Source organism: Mustela nivalis (assembly GCF_964662115.1).
Source record: "Mustela nivalis genome assembly, chromosome: 11".
Lineage (NCBI taxonomy): Eukaryota > Metazoa > Chordata > Mammalia > Carnivora > Mustelidae > Mustela > Mustela nivalis.
In genome coordinates, this window is record NC_139030.1 from 64,312,066 (window position 1) to 64,334,041 (window position 21,976).

The following is a 21,976-nucleotide window of genomic DNA, read 5'->3' on the forward strand; positions in this document are numbered from 1 at the left end:
TGTTCAAATAACTTAATGCTTTTAAAAAATAAAAGCAATGCTCCTTTAAAAAAAAAAACAAAAAAACACAGCAAGGCAATTTCATTATTACCCAAAGCAGCTTCAGAAATACAGATTATTCATGTTTTTCAACAGTAAGAACTTCATATATGCCTCCCAGTAAATTTGAAAATGATCACATCTTGACTTTTGCTAATTGGGCCTCATTTTATACAGCTATAAAAACGGCCTAGAGTAAAGCTCTATTCATAGTGGTAGAGTGAAGAAACTGTAAAAACTGAAATGTCTCTCTGTACATTTTTCTGGAAAGATGGTCCATAATTTTCTTTTACCAAAGGGCCTGTATTCTGTATTAAGAAACATTTGCCTGGATGATCCCGGTTTTCTTCCAGTGTTAAAGGTCAACTCAGTGCTGACTAGGCAGCCACTTTTCTTTTTGCATCAGAAAGGGGTAGCCATATGGGGTTTTGGGGTTTTGTTTTTTGTTTTGTTTTTAAGCCTAGATGCTATTTGAGAGAGAAAGGCTTCCAATCAAATAGTACCCAGGGAAGAGTGATGAATGCTATAAGTTTATAGAATATTTAAGAATATTATGTAATTTAAATGTAAATTACAAAACTAAGGAACCAAATAAACATTTCTAAAAGCAAAATGAGGCAAATCACATTAATTGCTTGTATCTTAAATCAGACTTTTCTTTTCCCTTGGGGATGTATCTCTCTCAGTATCAGGTACAATTTTAATTCTTTTACATTCTCTTAAGTAAAACCACTCATTTTAAATAAAGAAAAAGCAAAATAATGTCATGAGTAATTTTTCATGGAATTGTGTTCTAAGTAGGCTTACAATTTTACTTTTTGGTTCTGGTAATGGCATGTACTAGTCTAATAATTCTTACCTTCTTTATTAAATCTTACCTTGCTCTTACGTTTTTCAGTTGTGTTAACGTAAATGGTGGTCAGGCTCCTTGGAGACAGGGATTTGTGTTTCATTTACTGTTATATCCTGTGGATTAGAACAGTGCCTGGCACATTGTAGGCCTATACTGAATGATTGTAAAATAGCTGGCAGATACATTCAGCATCCATGGTACCAAGTAACTGTATTACAGGGCTTGAAAAAGCATCATCGCAATAAACTCTACTAACCCACAACTAAAGCCACATACATAATTGAAGTGCACCACTGAAGATAACTTCTAGTGAGTGGCTTTATCTTTTCCTACAGAAATTTCCAAAGCTTGTTAGTGAGAATATATAACTTTCGTGTTTCTGAGTAGGAAAAGAAACCCCTTGTGATGATTTGAAATGTAGCTTTTCATATTCATAAATTAAGATACCATAGTAGTTTAAAAGTAATAAACTTCTGTTTGAAGAGCTAATGTTTAGCTAGGCCAGAGTTAGTGGTAAAGGCCATGCTTGGAAACAGTGACAAAATTCCCAAATTCTAAATTGAGAACTAATCATTTCAGGCTATTTCCAACAAAGGGTGAGGTATGGGAAGTGAGATGATTTTGCTTCAAGTACCTGCACACTCCCCCTAGCCCTTCCTTTATTTAGCTGTCTCCCTTGCAGTAAGTTCCTTAATTGTAGATTTTCTATGCTTTTCAAAAAACTGGCTATATAAAAATTGCTTTTGTGACTCAATATAATCTACACTTCAAGGCCATCTCATTATTGTTAATGATTGGTAAGTGCCCCAGGTGTTATGGCCTAGGTTGATGTTTGCATTTCAGGGGAACTAGCTAACCCCCACCCTCACCCCAGTTTTCATTCATAGACTGAAATAGAGTGGCTGCCTAATCAGATCATAATCCAACTAAGCCATTTCTTGATGCCCTTTTATGCTGTTCCTGGGGCATCTAAAATGTCTATATATAAATACTCCTTTATTTTGGTCCTGCCTGAAATTTGGTAGGTTTGGTCTCTTGCCTACCTCTCTACAACTTAACAGAAGATTTTTTCTGAAAGGTGAGTAATGATAAGGGGGAACAAGTTTCTATTTTCTGTGTTTGTAATTACCAGATTTTCTCTTCTGTTTATATATTGTTCTGATGTAAAGAACTTAATAGTTATATAAAATTAGACCTTTTGTAAATAAATATAATTTACTAGAAAAGATGGCATCTTTTACTAAGTTGGATTTGTGTTCGCTTTTTCCTTGAAGTACCCCTCCTATGCAGTTCTTTGCTGTGAGATGCTAGAGGCCCGCATTCTGTTTCCTCAGTGTAAAACTTGCCTCTATAAAAAAAACTATATCAAAGAAAGTATATCTAACCTTCTTGCATTTGTTTCTTGCTTCAAATTTTTTTCTTGGAATTAGGTCAGGTCTTAGTTTTAAGAGAAATGAAAAACTATCAGATTAATCCTTTTGCATATACTGAGTTGATCATCTTTGTAGACATTTCTGATAAAAATTTTAAAAATGTCTTAGGGCTAAGAGCTGTTTTACCAAATATTAAAACTAATAGGTATGCCCATTGTAAAGCTATCATAAGAGTGTAGCTTGCAGTCTAAAAAGGTAATTTTACAAAATCGAGTATGTTGAACAGTCTTTGATGGGTATCAAGTCCCTTCCTGTGCTAAGCATTGTTGAGTCGTCAGGGCCCCTTGGGCAATCAATGAATTTTAGTGGATTAGAATTTAGATGTTTTAGAGGATTGGGAGTTGAGAATAAGGATATTATTTTGAAGTCACTGGTAATTATCTTTAAGAGTGGATATTAATGGTATGTAATGCCTCACCCATACCTAACCATACCTGTATCTCATTTGAACTTACTGCTGTGCTTTGGTTTTGAAAATGTTTTTGAATTTGTAGAATATTAAAGATACTATTTCTTTTACCATGAGGCACAAACTAGAGAATTTTACTAACTGGAATTTAACTTTACCCCCTCTTTATAAAATAAAGCTTCAACGACATTGTATAACTGTGGCGTAAGAAGAGCGCTGAATTGGTAACAATAATTAAACTTTATTCATGCCTCTCTAAGAAAGTTTTGAGGGGCGCTTGGGTGACTTCATCTCAGGTCGTCTCAGGGGGCTGGAATGAAGCCCCACGTCAGGCTCCTCTGCTCAGTAGGAAGTCTGCTGCTTGCTCTGCCCCCCCCCCCCCACTTGTGTTTTCCTTCTCTCTCAAATAAAATCCTAAAATTTTTTTAAACAGTTGTTTTAAGCCACTTGGACAGTTTTCTAAAATACCAAATTTCCTTGCTTTCCTCAAAAGAATATACTGAATGTTGCACTGATGATTTGGAATTAATAATTAAAAATATCAGCATGTTTGCTTGGGCAGTGGAAGCCAAACTGCTTGTACGTACCTTGCCAACCAATGTAGTATTTGGTTGCAGGGTTACGTCTGTGCAGTCCACACGTAACCTATCCATATACACACAACATCCTCATTAAAACAAATTTGGGGGATGGGGAGTAACATCTTCAACAAACACCAGTGTTTCTCTGGAAGCAATAAATTGGTAAGTACAATTTTGGAGATGTATCCCCCACTACCAAATCTGTTAGGTTCTTATATTCCATACAGCAAGTGATCAAGAGCGTATCAGTAAGAAATAACTTCCTAGAAGATAAAAGCATGTAACACTGGGAAACTCCCCACGCCCCCCCCATTAAAGTATGTCATTGAAAGACTACAACATATTACAGGATAGTAGTGTAAATAGTTTATTTGCTCATATGTCATGAAAAGACCAGAAAAGTAACATGAATTGCTTTTTTATAAAACATTTCTAATATTGCTAAGAAGGCAAGCCCATTAATAAACAGAAAAGAACATGCCAACATTATTGTCTATTTGTTGATTAATAAATAGGCAACTATTTTAATATATGCTTTTTAGTATTAAGCTTTGGAAAGCAGCCGCCTGTCAAAAAGGGCCAACTACTTGTGTTGTATCATGGTCAAATTGTTTTTTTCTTTCATCAAAATCAATGTTAACAGACAAAATCTTGGCATGTTCTTTTTAAAGTACACATTTATGAAAATGTGCTAGCAGGTGGCAGTTTTAAAAGTAATTTTTTGTAAATAGGTATGCTAAAGTGAAATGTGGTAACTGATCCCTAAACTGTCCTTGTAGTTAAATATATATATTAAAAAAAACTATAAGTTAAAATAACATTCAGATTGTATAGCACAGGCTGATGCATTTTTAAACAATATTTACAATATTACCCAGAGGCTTAGGTGGGAATTAAAGTGTAAAAACCATAAAAAACTGCACCAATTTTATAGCAAAATATCTGTACATTTAAAAAGAGATCATATAACTACACATTATCCAAGGAAAATGGGGACCTTCACCAAGGGGTTCACATAAGCACAACATAAAATAAGAAATTCAGTGGTTAAATACTATACAATAAACTTTACAATTAATATATTGATGTACCAAGAAGTAAGCCAGAAGCAGAGTGTATAATATGTAAAGTACAAATCAGCTTTAGTCCAGTTTTTGACTTTGGAATGGATCAAGTGCCCTGCCAGAGAGGAAGGAAAAATAACAGTGGCTTAGTTGGCCATTTAGTCCTATGTATCACTTAAGCTTAATCCAAATGTGAACATTTCAAGCAATTTAATTTGCAATTCCCTATAAAGCAATGATGCCAAATATATCTTCTCCGGTTTACAAAAGGGTGGGCGGGGGCGGGGGGCACTGCGATTGTCAGGAGAATAAGGCTAGGTTAACTACACTACTAGCTAGCAGGAGTAATCTGAAATGCTTGATAGAGCTAATGAACTTCTCCCTGGCTAGCAAGGCACCAATTTCTGTTCTCAGAATAGGCCCATAATGGTCCTCAGAAATCCTAATACTGATTACTGAGATGTTAATTTTAGTGCTAATTAATAAATACATCTGCATTATTATTATTTTAAAAGCTGCCTCTAGCTGAAGAACACAGTACTGCAAAAAAATCTTACACAAATTTGTATGCCATCATATCCTTGCATTCATACTGGTGAACTCTCACAGGGTGTCCTACCCAAGTACAGCAGTGTAGAATGTAAAATGAGAGAGCTGAGTGACCTCTGTGCCACTGCAGTGCATCCTGTTTGTACTTGGCTGGGGCTTGGTTATGGACAGGAGCTTATATGTGACTTTCCTTCTTCCAGGTTGCAAGCCCTTAAAAATAACAAAGTTGATGGATATGTCTAAAACACAAAAGCAACTTTTTTCCTTAAACATCTCAGCAAAGGAAACCCACAGCAGTTGCATCCATGTTATTTACAACTTATCAGGAAACCAGGGTGTGCCATCATGGGACAATCACAATGGCAGACAATGAGTATAATACGAAATTTACATTTTGGTTAAAAAATTGGGTAATACACTGGTGTAAAAAGATACCTAATCAAATCAAACCCTATTGCTTTGATTAATCTGAGCAGGTACTTCCACTTTTAGGCACTTGTTAACAAAGGTTGAAAGGAGAGCCCGTCATTTTTAAATTCCTATGTGTTTGCTAAATCTGAGCCCTTAGAATATTTTATCAATGTTCAAGGTTGCGGTTACATGGTAGCACATAAAGTTCATGTGGAAAGTTTCATTCACGTATACTCTACTCATACAGGCAGGTCTCAGGTTCACATGGTTATCTCGGCACCATTAACAGAACGCAGGTTCTGATCATCAAAGCGCCGCCTGACACTTCTCCTCACCGCATCGGCTCGTCTGTATGGTTGGTTTCTAAGATCTGCAAAGAGGAGAGTATCAATCAGAGAATTGCAACCTTTAGTATCATGTGTCTAAGCAAGACAAAGGTCAGCTGGCAGCCAATCAAAGCAGCTTGTGTAGAAGAATCAGCTAACAGGTCCTTAAAACTCATTGAGTATTTGAGCCAGACATGTACTTTGCCCTCAATATTTAAAGCAGGATGTAATACTGATGTGATTCTGGAACTTTTTAGAAAAATATATAGGAAAGGCAACTGTTCTTGTCACTGGCCAGAGAATCTAGAGAATCTAGCTGGAGTCTTATTTTGAAATGTTTCTTCAATTGGAAAAAGCATTGGCTTAGTTCTGTCCTTTCTCTTCTGAAAACCTGAATATCAATAATTGTAATGAATTTTAAACTGCAACATTAATAAACCAACTACCCTATCCTATCTTTTCTGGAATTTTAATCACAGGACACTACGCTTATTTTGCACGCAGAGGTCCCATTATTTGTATTCAGTTAGTATTAGCTGAGGTCTTTTTTTTTATTTTGTGAAACACAATGCCCAATCACTAAACAAAAATAATCACTAAATCAAAATAATACTTCATTCCTGTACATTGTCTCCTGCCACCCAGTATTTCCTATTTTTCATTAGAGGGGAGAAGTTGTTTGGGCCTTCCAGCATTCTCCAATTTGTACTACAAATGCACAGAATGTTTAAAAATGCCTAATATAAAAAAAACAAAAAACCCTTGTTGAATGAATGACTCAACCCTGCATACTGGTTCAAGCAGGCATTATTCTAGTAGAATACAGTGGGCTAAACAAAGACATTTTATTCTATATAAACATTCTTAATACGAAATCATGCTTTCGTAATGAATACTTAAGGTAGGTAGCCTAGCCAGCAGGTAAGCTGCTTCTGACTGCGTCAGGGTAGGCGGTGTACTCTGCGCACCCCCCACAACCCCGTCCCACTGTTTCATTTACTTAGTATTTATTTCCCTTCACATTGTTGACTTCTGTTAGGAGACATTCTATCTTTGAAAGGGGAAACATAAACACCAACAGAATTTTTTATTCCTTTACCTACTCGGTAGCTTGAAAATGGAGCCAATGGGCCATATCTGGCCTACAAAATATTTAGACCCCAACTTATACTTTTAAATACAAATTCCTGATCTTGTAATAGATAATTAATATTTAAAAAGAGGGTTTCTGACTTCCTTGGATAACTGGAGAGTCTGGCAATACTGAGCCCAAATTTTCACATGGCAAAAAGAAAGGAGCTGAGTGAGTGCTGAAACCTATGCTCTCAGGTTCAGCATAGTCCCCACCAATCCTGACTCCTTGCAATTCGTCACCCTGCCTCACTCTTTCTAAATTCAAGGGAAGAATAGTTTTATACATGCCCTAATCCTCTCAAGCTTCTGCTTCTTGCCCAGAATGATAAGGCAAGGTCAGAATTCCACTTTTGGTAAAGGTATGTGATGACTTGTAGCTCTATAATTCCTGAGTCTTCTGAACAATTGGGTCTGAAGATCCAAATCTTTCTTCAAAGGCTATATATAGATCATGTTCCCTGGCCAGGACTTGCTCTCGGTTTCTTCAAATCAAGAGGGTTTAACTGATTAACTCAGAGGCCAAGAAAACTGGGGAAAGACAGCTTAGCACCCAAAGCAAGAACAATCATCAGCAAATACCCTTGCCCAAGCCATCACACTTGATAATTTGGAAGCAGGCCACAAAGAGTCCAACAGAGAGGCTCTGCCTCACATCACTGTAATGTGAGGTTACAAAAACTTCTCCCTTGTCAGACTCTCACCAGTATTACCCTCAGCCATAGACTGAAACCACTGATCTGCATACAGAGAGAGGAGGAAGCTAAGTAAAAAGTGATGCTTGCCAGCTCTGTGTATCCTCCACCACCGGTGTGCTAGAAGAAATCCTTACCCTCGAGTGAACATTTGGAAATTTAGTGATATTATTCTTCTTTAAGGCTAAACAGAAAAAAACAAAAACACAAAATGATGGTTAAGTAAAAATGGGATGAAAATGGAAAGCAATTCAACTTAGTGCTTAACATACCCGGCATGTTAGCCAACAGGGGAGGAGAATGGGAGGCCATTAATACAAGAGGTGTTAGATAAAACAAGGGAAAGATCAGAGTGTCTTCCCACCCAGCTCTCTGACCACCCAAATCCAAGCTGCTTTGAAGTTTGGCTCCAGGATGATAGTCCAGCCACAAAACTGACAGGAACAATTAGCTGAGCAGATGACAGTGTCTAGCCTTGTTAATAAGCACGGGTGGGTAAGTATGCTGCAGAGCAAGCAACAATGCACCACATCCTCGAGATCGTCAGAGGAACATGCATAACAAGTATAATTCACAGAAGAGTTATTGCCACAAAACACGTAACCTGTTCCATGTCAATCTCAACGTGGGAGTTATATCTAATTAGAGTATGGGCTTGCCTTGTCCCTTTTCTAATCAGCTGGACACTGCAAAGAAGTTTCTTATCTAGCCATCAGGAACCAAGGGCAAGCAGTTTACTTCTTGAAAATATTGGGATTTTTTTTTTCTAGGAATAGTGGCATTTTCCAATAATAGGTATTTGCTATTAGTATTTCTGGATGCCACCCTCCTAACCAAAAAAGCAGGTCCAGATATCATCTCATCACAAGAGAAATACCCTGGATTTGACATGGAACAGAGTCGCAGTGAAGAAGCGTGAATGAGAGACTATGGGGAGTTCCTAAAGCCTTTGTTTTCACTTTCTGCCTCACAGCCCTGCTCCAATGTCGAACTGCTGGTAACTGAACTTGGGCATGACGCCCAGAAGGAAAAGAGGCCGGGTATAATGTTATGGCTTGCCTATATCAACTTATACAGACTTCCATGTGCCCAGGGTTCCTCACTTGTACTGTGAGCTCCACACTGTGGGTGACGTCTAGAGGTGACGTAAGACAGTTAAGAAAGTCCCAATTTACAACTGTGTGGTTCACAGTTCTTTCTGCATATCATTTTTCAACTTCTGGGCACTTTGCATTCCTGAGCACTTGCACACAGCTCATTTTGTTATCAAGGCATGCTAACTGAATACAGAAAGGAGGCCGGTTTAATATCTGTAAACCTATTAAAACACAGCAAGTGCTCAATAAATGTTCGGTATAGTTAGTTATTGTTATTAATGACTATCATTTTGTACTCAAAGGCACTAGCCCAAAAGCCTTATAACCACTCAGCTGCTGATCCTAGTGCTAATTCTCAAAAGTCATGCTCTATTTACAATATTGTTCTAAAAATTTCTACAAGCAATTCTATTATTTCAACTCACACACACTCAGACCACCGCAGGCACGTGGATTCACAGACATAGGAAAGTGGCAGTGAGTGAACAGTAACGACAGGCGTGCAAAACCATGCAGTGTGAAGGCAACATAAACTACAACATGGTGGAGACAGAGATGCCATGCTAGCATCTTCGGGGGTCCTAGTAGACATACAGAGGGACATAAGAGGTCAAAAAATCTGTAGCAACCTTTTAAGAGCATCGGGTGAGAAAGAGTAATAGTTTAGTAATGGTATTCCTCAGTAAGAACAGGTTCGCAGAAAAATCGAGAGCCACGCTTGGCGGTGCGAGCAGTAAAGGGCACAGTCTTCAGCACTGCGTTGAAAATGACAGCCAAATAAGACAAACAGAAGAGAGTAAAAAGCCAGGATCTATCACATTAGTACACGGTTAGTGCTTTGTTAATCATACCTGGAGATGGGGAAAGGCAATGTACACCCAAGTCAGTTCATTAAGTCTAAAACAGTTCTCAGTCTGGGGCTTGGCAGATGGGAAACGAAAAATATTTTAAAGAGAATAAAAACGGTAGGATCTGTAAGCAGATACTCATTCAACTCCAACAGCAGCTTAACGATGAGATCAGGCAAATAGAAAATGTACATTTTGCTCATTTGACAACCCAGGGGTCACCGAGATGGAGAACAGCCTACTGGAAAAGGAGCTCTTGCTGTTCGAGGCTAGATGCTTCTCTCCCAACAAGTTAATCCTATTGCGGCATTGAGTCAAATAGGTGCTCAGCCCCAAAAGACCTGCTCTTAGTCTTGTTGAGAGCAGAACAGCTCCCTCAGTGCCAGGGAAACAAAGAGAGGTGCCCAACAATGAGGGACTTTACCTGAGGGGCCATGTGCAAACCAATGCAGAATGAACAAGGAGACACGGGCAGGAACGCACGTACAGACTGTGTGCGCGCCATACACAGACACAGGCATGTTACCAGCCACTTACCTAGCCACTGACGACTGAGACCGCTTTACGCTAGGCCAGAAACTCTTACTGACTTCCTGTTAGTGATCTATGTACCTATTTTATTTCCTTGGGTCTGAACTGGTGAAAAAAAATGATAGTTTTGGCTTTGGGGATCCTTAATTATGATGGTAAGCTATTCACAAAAAATGAGAAATCAAAATTCTGACAGTTACATTCTTAAAGAATTAGGACAGCTGGGGACATGTGACTAATGTGTACTTGATGTTAAAAAGTTGTTAGTTTTGGAGGTGTGTGACAAAGATACTCTGGCTATGATTATTTGCTTTATTGTAGAATCCTTATCTTTTGAAGACACATACACTGAAATACAGATGAAATTGTACGTCTTAGATTTGCTTCAGAATCCCAGAGATTAGGGAATGGGGAGCAGGTAGAAGCAGACACATAACAAGACTGGCCAGTAGTTGAGAATTGTTCAAAGATGATGGGTATACAGAACTCGGGCTGTTCTCTGTACTTCTGCATTGTGTATTTTTAAAATTCTCTACAATAAAAAAGTGGTAAGTATCTTGGAAGCTAAAAAAAAAAAACAAAACAAAACAGTATTCATATGCAACAGACATGAAAGTCACTTGCAGCCAATGCCACAGACAGTGGCTCCAATTATTGTCTCAACTATAAGAGAATGCAGAATCTCTGGAGAATGGATTCAAGCAGCAAGCATTAAGCTACAACTTAATCAGACAAGGACCAAGCTGGGTTAGATACCACTCATTTCTAGCTGAGCAGCCTGAGAAGCCTGTTGGCCTATCAGAACAAAAGCTCTAGCTCCCGATTTCCTCTTGTCTTCAGTTACTTTGAATGACTTAAAAACGCTTTTAAAGAGCATGCTGGAAAAATCTGTACTGACCGTGGTTAGTACACAACCCTGCGTGGGCCTTGTCCGTGGTACTTATTAGTCAGGCAGGTGGGTGGGAGGGGCCACAAGGTAGAAAATAGAGCAGGGAACTAAACCCAAGACAGTGGAAAACCATCAGGAGGAGGAGCCTGGTGAAATCTGTGGGGTTCCAATGATAATGACGAAAGAGTTCTCAGAGAGTGCTGGGGTTTTCTGACAGGCAGTATACAGGCTACTAGGAATCTACTTCCAACACTAGCAAGGAGTCCTTCCCCATAATTCTGGGTCTGCACCAAGTCACTTGAAGACCTCATAAATTCTGACCAAAAGTAGCAAGCTGTGGAAGGGGTCCACGGTGGGCAGGATCAGTGGGGTCTCTACGGGCTACTAGGAGAAAATATCTTTTACCTGTGATAATGTCTTCAATGGCACCGTCTTTTCCTTCATATACATGTCTGTTATCTTTCACTTGTCGCCTTCTTAATTCTGCAATTAATTCCTGCTGCTGCCTCTTTGATTTGTGGGAAGGAGACTGAGGAGAAAGAAGGATGGCAGAGATGAGAGGGACCAGCACCCATGGGGGCTTGAGAAGATCCAAACTGTGTCTGAGCATTCTGTTACCAACAAGCAGCCTCAGCCAAAAACACAAGCAGCCCCATCCCAAATCCTGCTCAGAGAAACACTCAGAAAGCTTCTGGGGGAAAAAAAAACTTTCTGGGAAAACCACGCAGAACTCCAGCCGGCGGCAGCGGGAAGGCTGGATAGTCCGGCTACAAGAGGCAGCTGGGGACAACCATCCATTTCTCGAGCTTTGGTGCAGAGGATGGGGATGAAGAACACCCTGACCTCCAGCCCTGTGGCCTGCAGCACCCGAGCTGCTTCCCTCCCAGGAATCCTCCATCCCGTTCCTCAGAGTGAAGCGGCCAGCCATGGAGGCTGCACCAAGGGCGACCCTGTGAAGCCACCCCTCACAGGTCCTCATCGGGCTACCTGGCATGATCTCGCTATACAGCCACAAGACTTAAGTTCCTGATCTCTGTACGCCCGGAAAAGCTGCACACACCTGTTCTTCACTTCTTTCTACTGTGTGCAGAACAAAGGATGAACAACAAATCCACGAGCCCGGCTTCCAAGCCCTGGCGGAAAGCCGTCAGGCATGCGTGCAGGTCTAGCATTCGCCCCCCTTCCCTGCTGGCTCAGACGAGGCCATCTCAGGCCCTGGCCACGTCTCACCTTTGGATCCTGCTGCTCCATCAGAGCTTCCTGCTCTAGGAGTTTTTCCATGAGGGCTTGTTCCTGCTTTTTCCTCAGCTCATTTTCCTCTTCTGCTTGCTGGGCAAAGTCAAAGGAACCCAAAGATTAGTCCATGGAAGTGACAGCCATCAAGGTATTTTAAAGTTCCTCCTAAGAGAATGTTGGCGAGCCAGGTATCAGAGTGGAGGGGAAGGGACATGATCTACATTTAGGCTTATCAGGGACACTGATCCGGGCTTTCCCTGTTGGTCTCTATCACATCTCCTCAACATCCAGCAATCATGATGTACCTTGTCCAGAACGTCTTTCCTGAGGACCCCCCGCCCCACACACACACACTGCTTCTCAGCCCGTCCCAGAGATGTGGATGGAAACTATCCAGGCAGCTCTGCTCTGGGATTTCCATGTGAGCTTGTTTTGCTTCTAGAACCTGTCCACCTACCTAAAGTTTTTTCCAAAAGCAAGAGTTCAGATTCCTCTCCTTCTGCCCACTGTTAGGGGGAAACCTCCATTCCCTTGCCTCCAGGGGGTCTCACCCCATAGCTCACTCCTTCCCAAGGGCCACAGAGTGACTTGTCTGATGAGTTTGGGACAGGAAATCAAGACAGGCTCACCTCTGCTCAGCTCTCCTGCACATTCTCTGCTTTGAAGCCAGGCTCCCTAAAGAGACTTCTAACAGTCTCGCTGTGAAGCGCTAGAGTCAGTTATCTAGTTTAGGGCCGAGGTAGAAGCTCACAGACACTCACCACACCCTCCAGTCCAGCTCTTATCAAGAATAAAGTTTACAGGGGCGCCTGGGTGGCTCAGTGGGTTAAGCCGCTGACTTTGGCTCGGGTCATGATCTCAGGGTCCTGGGATCGAGTCCCGCATCGGGCTCTCTGCTCAGCAGGGAGCCTGCTTCCTCCTCTCCTCTCTCTGCCTGCCTCTCTGCCTACTTGTGATCTCTCTATGTCAAATAAATAAAAAAAAAAAAAAAAAAAAGAATAAAGTTTACATTTTGGACCCCTTTACTTCTCCCTTAAGTTACATTCTGGTTCAGACTTGGGGAACGAAAGGAGGGATGACATCCCAGAGCCCCAGTGTCTGCCCAAAAGGTCCCCAGGTCACTGTTAGCCTGGGAGTCATTCATCGTGCAGTATCAATGGCCAGTAAAACACCCCACACCGCCACTGCCTGACAGAGACCCCTCGGAGCCCCCTAACAGGACGCGGGGTGAAACGACAATGTGGAAGCGGCTCACTGACAGGCTCTGACCTGCGCCACCCCACACAGGTCACCAAGGAACTTCGCTTTGTCCTTTGCTATACCCCGGCTGCAGTATCGGGCTTTGGGACCAACCAGACCCACTTCCCAATTTATATTCTACAATTTAAAAATAGCCCATATTTTTCTGTACAGACCTCAGGCTCTGAGGAAATGTGGTCCTAGCACATAACAAGAATCACTGTGAGTCACGTCTGCAGGGCACAGGCATTTCCAGCCAGTGAACCCCGAGCACATGGTTAGCAGTGGCTGGGGACCAGAGGCCACCTCCAGCGTCCAGGTCTCTGTCCTGTGTTCGGGTTCAGCCTCCCCTTCCCTTCTGCAAACAGCTTGTGACATCACTGCCACACGAAGCCATGCTGATAGATAGATAATGTAACCTTCTGAATTTCAGGAAAAGGCCAAAGGACGATTCTGGAGCTAGAGAAGTGACCCACTATCTCCAAGAGATTGTTTCTCAAAAAGGTAGATGACCTGGGGCACCTGGGTGGCTCCCCAGCATCTACCTTCGGCTCGGGTTATGATCCCAGGGTCCTGGGATTGAGGCCCACATCAGGCTCCCTGCACAGTGGGAGTCTGCTTCTCCCTCTCCCTTTTCCCCCCAAACCCGCTCATGTTCTCTCCCTCAAAGTAAATAGAATTAAAAAAAAAAAAAAAAAAAAAAAAGCCTCATCCCTCCTCCCCTATAATCACACTCCTTCCTCCACCAACGTTCCTGAGGTTATACTTAGACAACCTTGGCGAGTACAGCCTGCAATGTCTCCTAAGGGCACTAACAGCCACTAACAGCCGCTAACAACCACCTCCCCCCACGCCCCCCACTTATTCTTTCTCAAGGAACAAATTCTTCCAACACATGCCTCTTTGGGTCCCATGCTTTTTCAAGACCTGGATTGTGTCAAACAGGCTATTTAAAGGAAGGGCCACTGTTGGTCCAGATGAGGAAACAGACAGCAAGCATTCTACCTAGCACCATCCTTCAGTCCACGCCAGAGAAATACTGGTCTAGATGACCTAACGGCTTGGGCAGGACACGCACGAGCAGGATGTCCCTGACCTCAGCTACAGTACCCTTGCCACAGGCCAGAGGCCACTCCTTTCACCTGTCCAACAACCGCATGGGAAGCCTGGAGTCTCTAAGTCCTTCACCTGCCCCCACAAGAGTGAACAGTCAGTGAGGAAGGGATGGTTCTGGAGTAAGACACTCCACTTGCCCCAAAGGGCAGTCAAGAGTTTTTGTCTTTAGGCTGAACCACAGGCCTGGCTGGCTGGAGACAGGGAGCATGGTGGGCTGAGGGCCCCAGGAACACGCAGCCCCCACAGGAGTAGAGACTGTTTGGACTCACGCTGACCTCCCAGATCTGCTGCCTGAAGGAACAGGGGAGGCCACCACACAGCAGCGGAGACCAGAGACCAGACGCAGGTCTGGAGGACACCCCCTTGACGACCAGCACCAAGGAAGGCTATTTACCTTATAGGCTTTCACAAACCGGACAAAGACGGGAAAGAAGACAGAGGGTGGAGTCGTCTTGGGGTTTTCTCCAAAATACTTCACCACATCATCAAAAGCATCCTGTAAAGAAGCAAACTCCTCAAGTTTCATAAAGTCCAGCATGTGAACCTGACCCCCGGGGGAAGAGCAGCAGGGGGGATCCAGCCACTGCCACAGCATTCCTGCGGCCCCCTCCCACCCCCATGATCCTCTGGGGTCTCCTGGTCCTCTGAACTCCGAGGCAAAGGTGAGCAGAAGGCAAAGATGCCACACAGGATTCATCTCTGGGACCAACTGTGTTTCTACATAAGGTCTCTCTCTCTTTCTTTCACACACACACACACACACACACACAAGAGGAACTACCCCTTTCAAGAGCTTCCGAAGGCCACAGGACACAGGGTTAGAAGGGATCTCAAAAGTCGCTCTGACTCTGATCCCCACTGGCTAATTCAATGCACCTTACAGTGTCCCCACCTCAGGGACACTCAGGTCTCTGCTTAAACGCTTTCCTGGCACGGGACAGCCTCGTTAGGGAGCCATCCCACCCCATCTGCGTTGAGTCCCCACCACACTCTGCTTTCCCTTCTGTGATGGTACGCAGTCCACTTGGGCTATTTTTCAAGGCTGTAAACTTAACCCCCAGGGTAGCATGAGATTTCGAGGTCAAGGCCCACAGAAACCCAACACGCTGGGAAGGAAAAGTGCTTTGCAAAGCACAGGAACGACACACGCTGGCCGAAATGAATCCCGGCCTCACGCAGAGGGAGCCTAGGAGTGAGAGGGGAGGGGCAAGAGAGAGGGAGGACCTCTACAGAACAGGGTGAAGACTCCAGATCAGAAGAGGACAGTGAACAGAACACGGACAATATTCAGAAAGAGCTCACCCAAGGGAGTCATTAGCTAAAGAAGAAATCCACCCTCAGCAGACGGAGGGCCATGTTCCCCCAGAGCCAGGCCAGCACCCAAGTGGGTTTAAGGGATCCAAACATGTCCCTGTGCGTGGCCAGGGTACAGCTCCTTACCTGTGCTATCTTGGCGTCATCCTGCAGCTTCTTCAGCTTCCCCTCGTTGTTGAGGATGAACTCCTTCAGCAGCGTGTTGTGGTCGTGCATGGTGTACTCCCTCTTGGTTAAGTCCATGCCCCTCTGGAGCTCCTTGACGTCCAGTAAAACATTCTCGAGGGAGACTGAAGCAGAGACAGCAATGTCCGCGTGAATGTCAAAACCACAGCGAGTCTGGCTGGTATGCCCAGTTCTCAGTGGATTCCTAGGGTCACTAGACCCTAGGGGCTTCGGGCCTTCGATCTTTCGGAGCAGAGACCTTATCATATGAATAAGTTACTAGTCCTCGCTACCCTGCACTGCATTAGCTTCCATATATGCACTAATTCATTTGCACTATTAGCTCGATTTGCCAACAACAACAACAACAAACAGCATCAACAGGTTATGTGGCCTGCCCTATATCGTACAGCTAGAAGGTGGCCAAAATGGAGTTCAGTGAACAACCATGGACTCCACACCCTGGGACTATACTCAGCTATCCCATTTCTCTTACGGGAGAGGAAAACCTATTGGTCTGTAGGCTCAGAGACTCCTTAGCTGTGTGGCAGTCCAAGATCTGATCCTCCTGCACTCCGACCTCATTTACATTCCCATGGCTCTCCAGCAGGGGGCAGCATTGAAATGTCCAAGTTGAGTACCATCGCCCGCCAGAAACCAAGCAACCCTGGACAGGCTTTTTCTCAAAGAAGCCCTCCCTGTTTCAGAAGGGTTTTTCAGCACCAGCCTTTCCATCTCCTGTGTGGCCACCCTCCCGGAGCAGGTGCCTTCCTCATACCTTCTGGGCCCTCCCTCTGGCCCCCTGCAGCCCATCTCAGCTCTGCAAGTGGATGAATTCCATGAGGCAGTCAGCTTTTTCCCTTGCTAGACTCACAGTCTTACTCAACTTCGACTCCTCAGTGCTTAGCACAGTGCCCAGTCCACCGCAGGGACTCCGAAAGGCTCACTGGATTGGCAAAGGAGTGACTGGACAGAGGAGTGAGGGTATAAAGATCCCATGTCAGTTTACCTGGCAGCTAGAGAACAGCTCAGCCAGAGAACCTCCGTCTGGAACTCCGCCTTCCCAGACTGATTTTTTCCAGCACCTCTGGGGAATCGCAGTTGGGCCAAACAAAACGGCCAAAACAAAAATTTTTGCTGACACAATTTTGTTCATTGTGATGCTAAAGAATCCCTAATTCAGGCAAAGAGAAACCTGGAAGGAGGAAAATCACTGCCTCCTGAGCCTTGACCTCAGCGGGTCAGCCTGCACCTCATCACAGCCCTTCACAGTCAAAACATCAGTCCGGCTTGCCTCTGTCCCGCCTGCCTGGGCGCCTCCACTAGGGCTCCCTGGGCATCTGTCCCCAGTTAGCACCACAGCATCTCTTTCATTCCCTCACTCATTTACCTCTGCCCCCCAGCAATTTGCTAGGGCCTAGGGGAATTATAATGAAAACTTGATTATATTCATAAACGCACAGGTTGGAATGGACATGCAAACTGTTAGGATAAAATTGGAGAAATCTTGTGTGCAAGAGTGGTGTGGCGGCGTGCTCTGTGGTAACAAAACAAACGGAGCAGCCGTTTACTTTGAGGAAGTCAGAGAAAGCCTTGCCCACAAAGATTCGATTCGCTAAGCCTGAAGTAGGCCCCAGGAATGTGAATTTATACTAAACACCTTGGCTGCTTGGGGTTCAAGAACCTAATGTGAGAATTCCAGTATGTAACCAACTCTGGGGTCAACGTGCATCTTGTTCCTTTTTCTAGCCGAATGGTCTCTAGAGAGGACACGCTTCATTAGACACCATACCAAGTGAGAAGATGTGGGCTCTAGTCCTGTTTCTATCACATTCTACCCCTGTGACGTCGGACAAGCTATGGAACCTCTGAAAATGTCAGTTTTCTCACCTGTAACTCGGGGATACCATTACGTATCCATTATAGGCCAGCTACCCCAGAATCAAATTGATGATTTAAATGAGAAAATGCATAACTGCTATGGCAAAATAACAGCCCAAAGTACTGATAATTTAGCTTGTGCTCATGCTAAAGGCACAGTGTTGGGAACTACCACACCTGAGCAAGTGGGACAGCCCAAAATCAAACTCAAGTGTTTCTTGGGGGGTGACTTTCAGATCTTCACTCTCCTGTTTCAACAACAGCAACAGACTGAGAAGGACACTGAAAGGAAAAGGTAAGTGGCCCAAGGTCCAGAGCCCCGACTCTGTACAGAGGACACAGAGAGGTCTCTCTTGTGTCCCTAGTCGTTATGGCTCCCAGGCATGGGCAACACCATGGCCTACGGACCTCGGCCAAGAGCTTCGGACTTTCACCTTGCCTTTCAAAGGGGTTCCGAAGACCGGTCAAGCAGGGGATGGCTCCCCTGGGACCCATGATTAAAGGCACTTGATCCCCAGGGGTAGCAGGAAGAGCCAAAGCCAAGTACCTGCGGCAGCTTTCTCCACATAGTGAAGCTCATTATAAAACAGGGACACTTGGTGATATTTCTCTTTTACCACATTTGAAATGTAGTGCAACAGTGTTTGCTTTCGGTCTGTCGACTTTGTATCTAAGAGCTGAAAACAAAAGGAATACAGGTTGGTTAGAGCGAAGGAGGATAGGGAGCTTGCCCCTACCATGGCGTCCTTCCACTCAGAGTACAGAACCCCAAAGTGGACCGAAAAATCCTCCCGTGGGAGGGTCAAGCCTGGACATGTTCTTCACTAAACCAGCCCACTGACTTGTAAAGGAGACCACAGGACTTCTCTCCCGGGGTATGCTCGGTGTCGGGGACGACTCCCACACGCATCTCCACTCACCTGAAACCACCCCACTGCACATCTGTCACACCACCTCCCCTGGCTAAAAGGTAGGAAGTCACCAATTTGAGGGTGAAGGAGCAGAGGAGTGAGCATAGAATCAGCGGGCGTGCAGGTACTGCCCACAAGGCAGGACTCTCGTAGCGCGGTCGGCACGATTCTAGCTCAGCTCGTTCTTCTTCCCCAGCCTCCATGACACACGGCAGCGGGGCTTGCCACACATGCCCCTCTCGGGCAGAACTGGGACTCAACTGGACACTCCCTACCAAACAGCCATGTCTCCCCAGGGCTCGGGACTCAGCCCACTGCCCAACCTCCTCATGTGGAAGCCACGTTAGCCCCGCACAGCCTTGGGGGGAGAGGAATCCACAGAGGATTTTCTCTAGGCCTGCCCATCTAAATCAGATGACTGAAAAGCTGCACACTCTTTTCCATCCAGAAATATAATATTTTATATATATATATATATATATATGTATGAATAACATATATGTACTTAGAATATATACATGTTTAGAAAAATATATATATATATATATAAAGAAAATACAGAAAAGTAAAAAGAACCACTTTGAAAAAAAAAAAACCCTAATTCTGTTCAACCTCTCTGTTAATATCTTAACCTAATTCCATTCAGGTTTTTCCTACATATTTTACTTGGGTAAACTCAATCAGTCCATGCAATTTACACCCTTTTTCAGACACAAAATTATCCATCCCTTTGAAAATTCTTCACAAACATTCTAAGAGTTAAAGAATAGTTTACCATATTAACTATTATTATAGTTAATAATTTCCCCAAATATTGGATCTTCATATTGTTGCTTATTATCTGCAATTTAAAAATAAATAAAGCATTCATAATTCAGATTCCTGAGGAAAGAGTCCCAGACATGGAAACACTAGGTCAAAGGGCATGAGGATTTTTAAGGTTCTATGTGCTCGCTGCCAAATGATGTTCCAGAAAATTTATACCAATTGATTCTCCAACTAGCAATGTTCATTACAACATCCTACCCCCATTTCCAAAAGGGAACTCTGGGACTTGGTCTCTGCCAACTGTTTTGTCCTTTATATAGCTCTTGTATTTCTTTTAGTTCACTCACCAGATCTAAACTCTGAAGTTTAAATCCATAAACTGCTCCTCGTTTACTGCTATTCATATAGTTTCCAAGGGCCAAGATGATCTGCAAAAAAAAGAGACAGAGAGAGAGAGAAGCCCATCAGTAGAGCATCCCAGGCCAAGGAATTCGGCTGACAAGTCAGCTCTTCCCTACACATATATGAGGAAAACTTCACTTGCCTCCAGAATTTTCTTGAGTTTTTGGGACGACTTTATAGAAACAGATGCTGCTATAATTGAGTGCAGTTGCTAGATTCCATTCAAAGGAAGGACAGGGAGGGGAGAGAAAAAAAGAGACATGTTAAAAATAAGAAACTCTAATTAGAAACTAAAATTTAACACAGAAGAAACACACCTGCATTTAGATTAAAGCTTTAATGTTGAGATTCTATTTTTCCTCAATGTAAAAAATTTATGTTATCCTGCTAGGGTCTTAGGTGACCATTATCTTCACATGCAAGCTCTTCTCTCAAAGTATTTGAAATGAGAAGAAATGTCAGATCTTGCTCATCACAAAATCTGTGACTGATGGGACTCAGAGCTTGGAGTCAACAGCATTTTCTAGCAGAACTCAATCCCCCGCCCACTACCTCGAACCATGTAAGACAATGCATTTTTAAATCAACGGAGCTGTCCAGGAATGAAAACAAAAGAGCAAAGGAATATGATCACTCTCCAGAAGTCCTGAGAACATGTTGTGAACAGACATGCTACTATAATCAGTAATTAACAAAAGCGTATTTAGAAACAGAACTGGGAAAGAACTATTTCTGATATTTATGTTTACAACATTCATAAGTCTGTATCAGATTAACACAAAGAAACAAGAGATGGTTGGCTACTATTTTTCCATCACCATGGTGTACTATAACACACTGCCAAGGAAAAAGACTCCTATGGTAAGTTTATAATGCTCCCAATTTAAGTCAATAAGTCTGTTCATTAAAGATAAAGGATCGTTTTTAAAAATGAAAGTAACATTTTCAGTCTTGCCAACCCAGTCAGTCAGAGGACTGGTATCTTCGGGAGGGGAACAAGTTTGAGAAAATTATTTTCCTAATCCCATGTATTGAAGTGGAAACCTAGAGGACATGCCTAGACACAGTAAATGGCATTCTGTGGAGGAGAATAGCAATATGGAAAATGGAAATTCACCATTTTCACATTCAGTTGGCATATACAATGTGAAAAAAAAAATGGCCAAAATAAAAATGCAATCTAGAAAGTTCTGGGAAGGAGTCTTTACAGCCCATGGTGTGAAGTACAATTCTCGAAGAGACTAAAAAAGAAAGAAATGATTCTATATCTCTTTGGACCCTCTCCCCTGCCAGAGCTGGTCCACTCACAGGAGTCAGCATCTGAATGCTTTCTGCAAAGTTCCCAATGAAGGCCATGATGGTCATCTTCTGCATGAGTCTCTCAATTTTACTGAACTGCATCATGAACCGGTCTTCATCTGACAAGTTCTCCAGGGGCTTCCTTTCCCGCTCATAGAGCCGAAACACTTTCACCTCGTTCTCAGTTGGCAAGAACCTCATCAAACATTCTACGAAGTCTACAGGCAATGTCTTCAAGTCAAATCTGAAGACAGATGTGGACATGTCAGTGTTAGAAAGAAAACCTCCTACCCGTTCAACCACACCATTTGGTCTGCTCGTCAACCACCAACACAATGAACTAATGGTGTCTACAGATGAATGGTGAAGATACCACTTGTACTGGCTCCTGACCGCCCAACGAGCAGCCTCAACGGTCCTTTCTGAGAACCCAGACCTTATCACAACAGTCATACTTGGTTTTTAACCTAGTACTACAGTTCTAAGTCTCCAGAAATCAACAGTAAATGACAGGAAGAACGAGAAGAAAGGCTGAAGCAACTGATGGTTAAGGGGTTCAAGGACTTGATTCTTTTTTTTTTTTTAGACAGTGAGAGAGAACATGAGCGAGGAGAAGGTCAGAGAGAGAAGCAGACTCCCCGGGAAGCTGGGAGCCCTATGCGGGACTCGATCCCGGGACTCCGGGATCATGACCTGAGCAGAAGGCAGTCGTCCAACCAACTGAGCCACCCAGGCGAAGGACATGATTCTTAAGGCATATGAAGTACTGCTAATTAGCGACACTGATAT

At 43.3% G+C, this 21,976-nt stretch overlaps 1 protein-coding gene across 10 annotated transcripts in view; it reads right to left on the reverse strand.

Moving 5' to 3' along the window:
* Nucleotides 1-3,658: 3,658 nt before the first annotated feature.
* The window catches only part of FMNL2 (formin like 2), a 299,371-nt gene continuing 281,053 nt past the window's right edge, over nucleotides 3,659-21,976 (reverse strand). For 3 of the 10 annotated variants that reach the window (XM_082689922.1, XM_082689926.1, XM_082689928.1), the window contains 10 exons: nucleotides 21,197-21,431; nucleotides 20,031-20,099; nucleotides 19,834-19,914; nucleotides 18,355-18,484; nucleotides 15,888-16,051; nucleotides 14,842-14,943; nucleotides 12,087-12,185; nucleotides 11,262-11,385; nucleotides 7,629-7,675; nucleotides 3,659-5,709 (listed from right to left, as the gene is read on the reverse strand). In XM_082689922.1, coding sequence (XP_082546048.1) covers nucleotides 5,671-5,709; nucleotides 7,629-7,675; nucleotides 11,262-11,385; nucleotides 12,087-12,185; nucleotides 14,842-14,943; nucleotides 15,888-16,051; nucleotides 18,355-18,484; nucleotides 19,834-19,914; nucleotides 20,031-20,099; nucleotides 21,197-21,431 — 1,090 coding nt within the window. In that variant the 3' untranslated portion in view covers nucleotides 3,659-5,670. Of the gene's footprint in view, nucleotides 5,710-7,581; nucleotides 7,676-9,217; nucleotides 9,344-11,261; nucleotides 11,386-12,086; nucleotides 12,186-14,841; nucleotides 14,944-15,887; nucleotides 16,052-18,354; nucleotides 18,485-19,833; nucleotides 19,915-20,030; nucleotides 20,100-21,196; nucleotides 21,432-21,976 lie in introns of all 10 variants that reach the window. The other 7 variants (XM_082689930.1, XM_082689923.1, XM_082689927.1 and 4 more) reach the window with 3 other exon arrangements.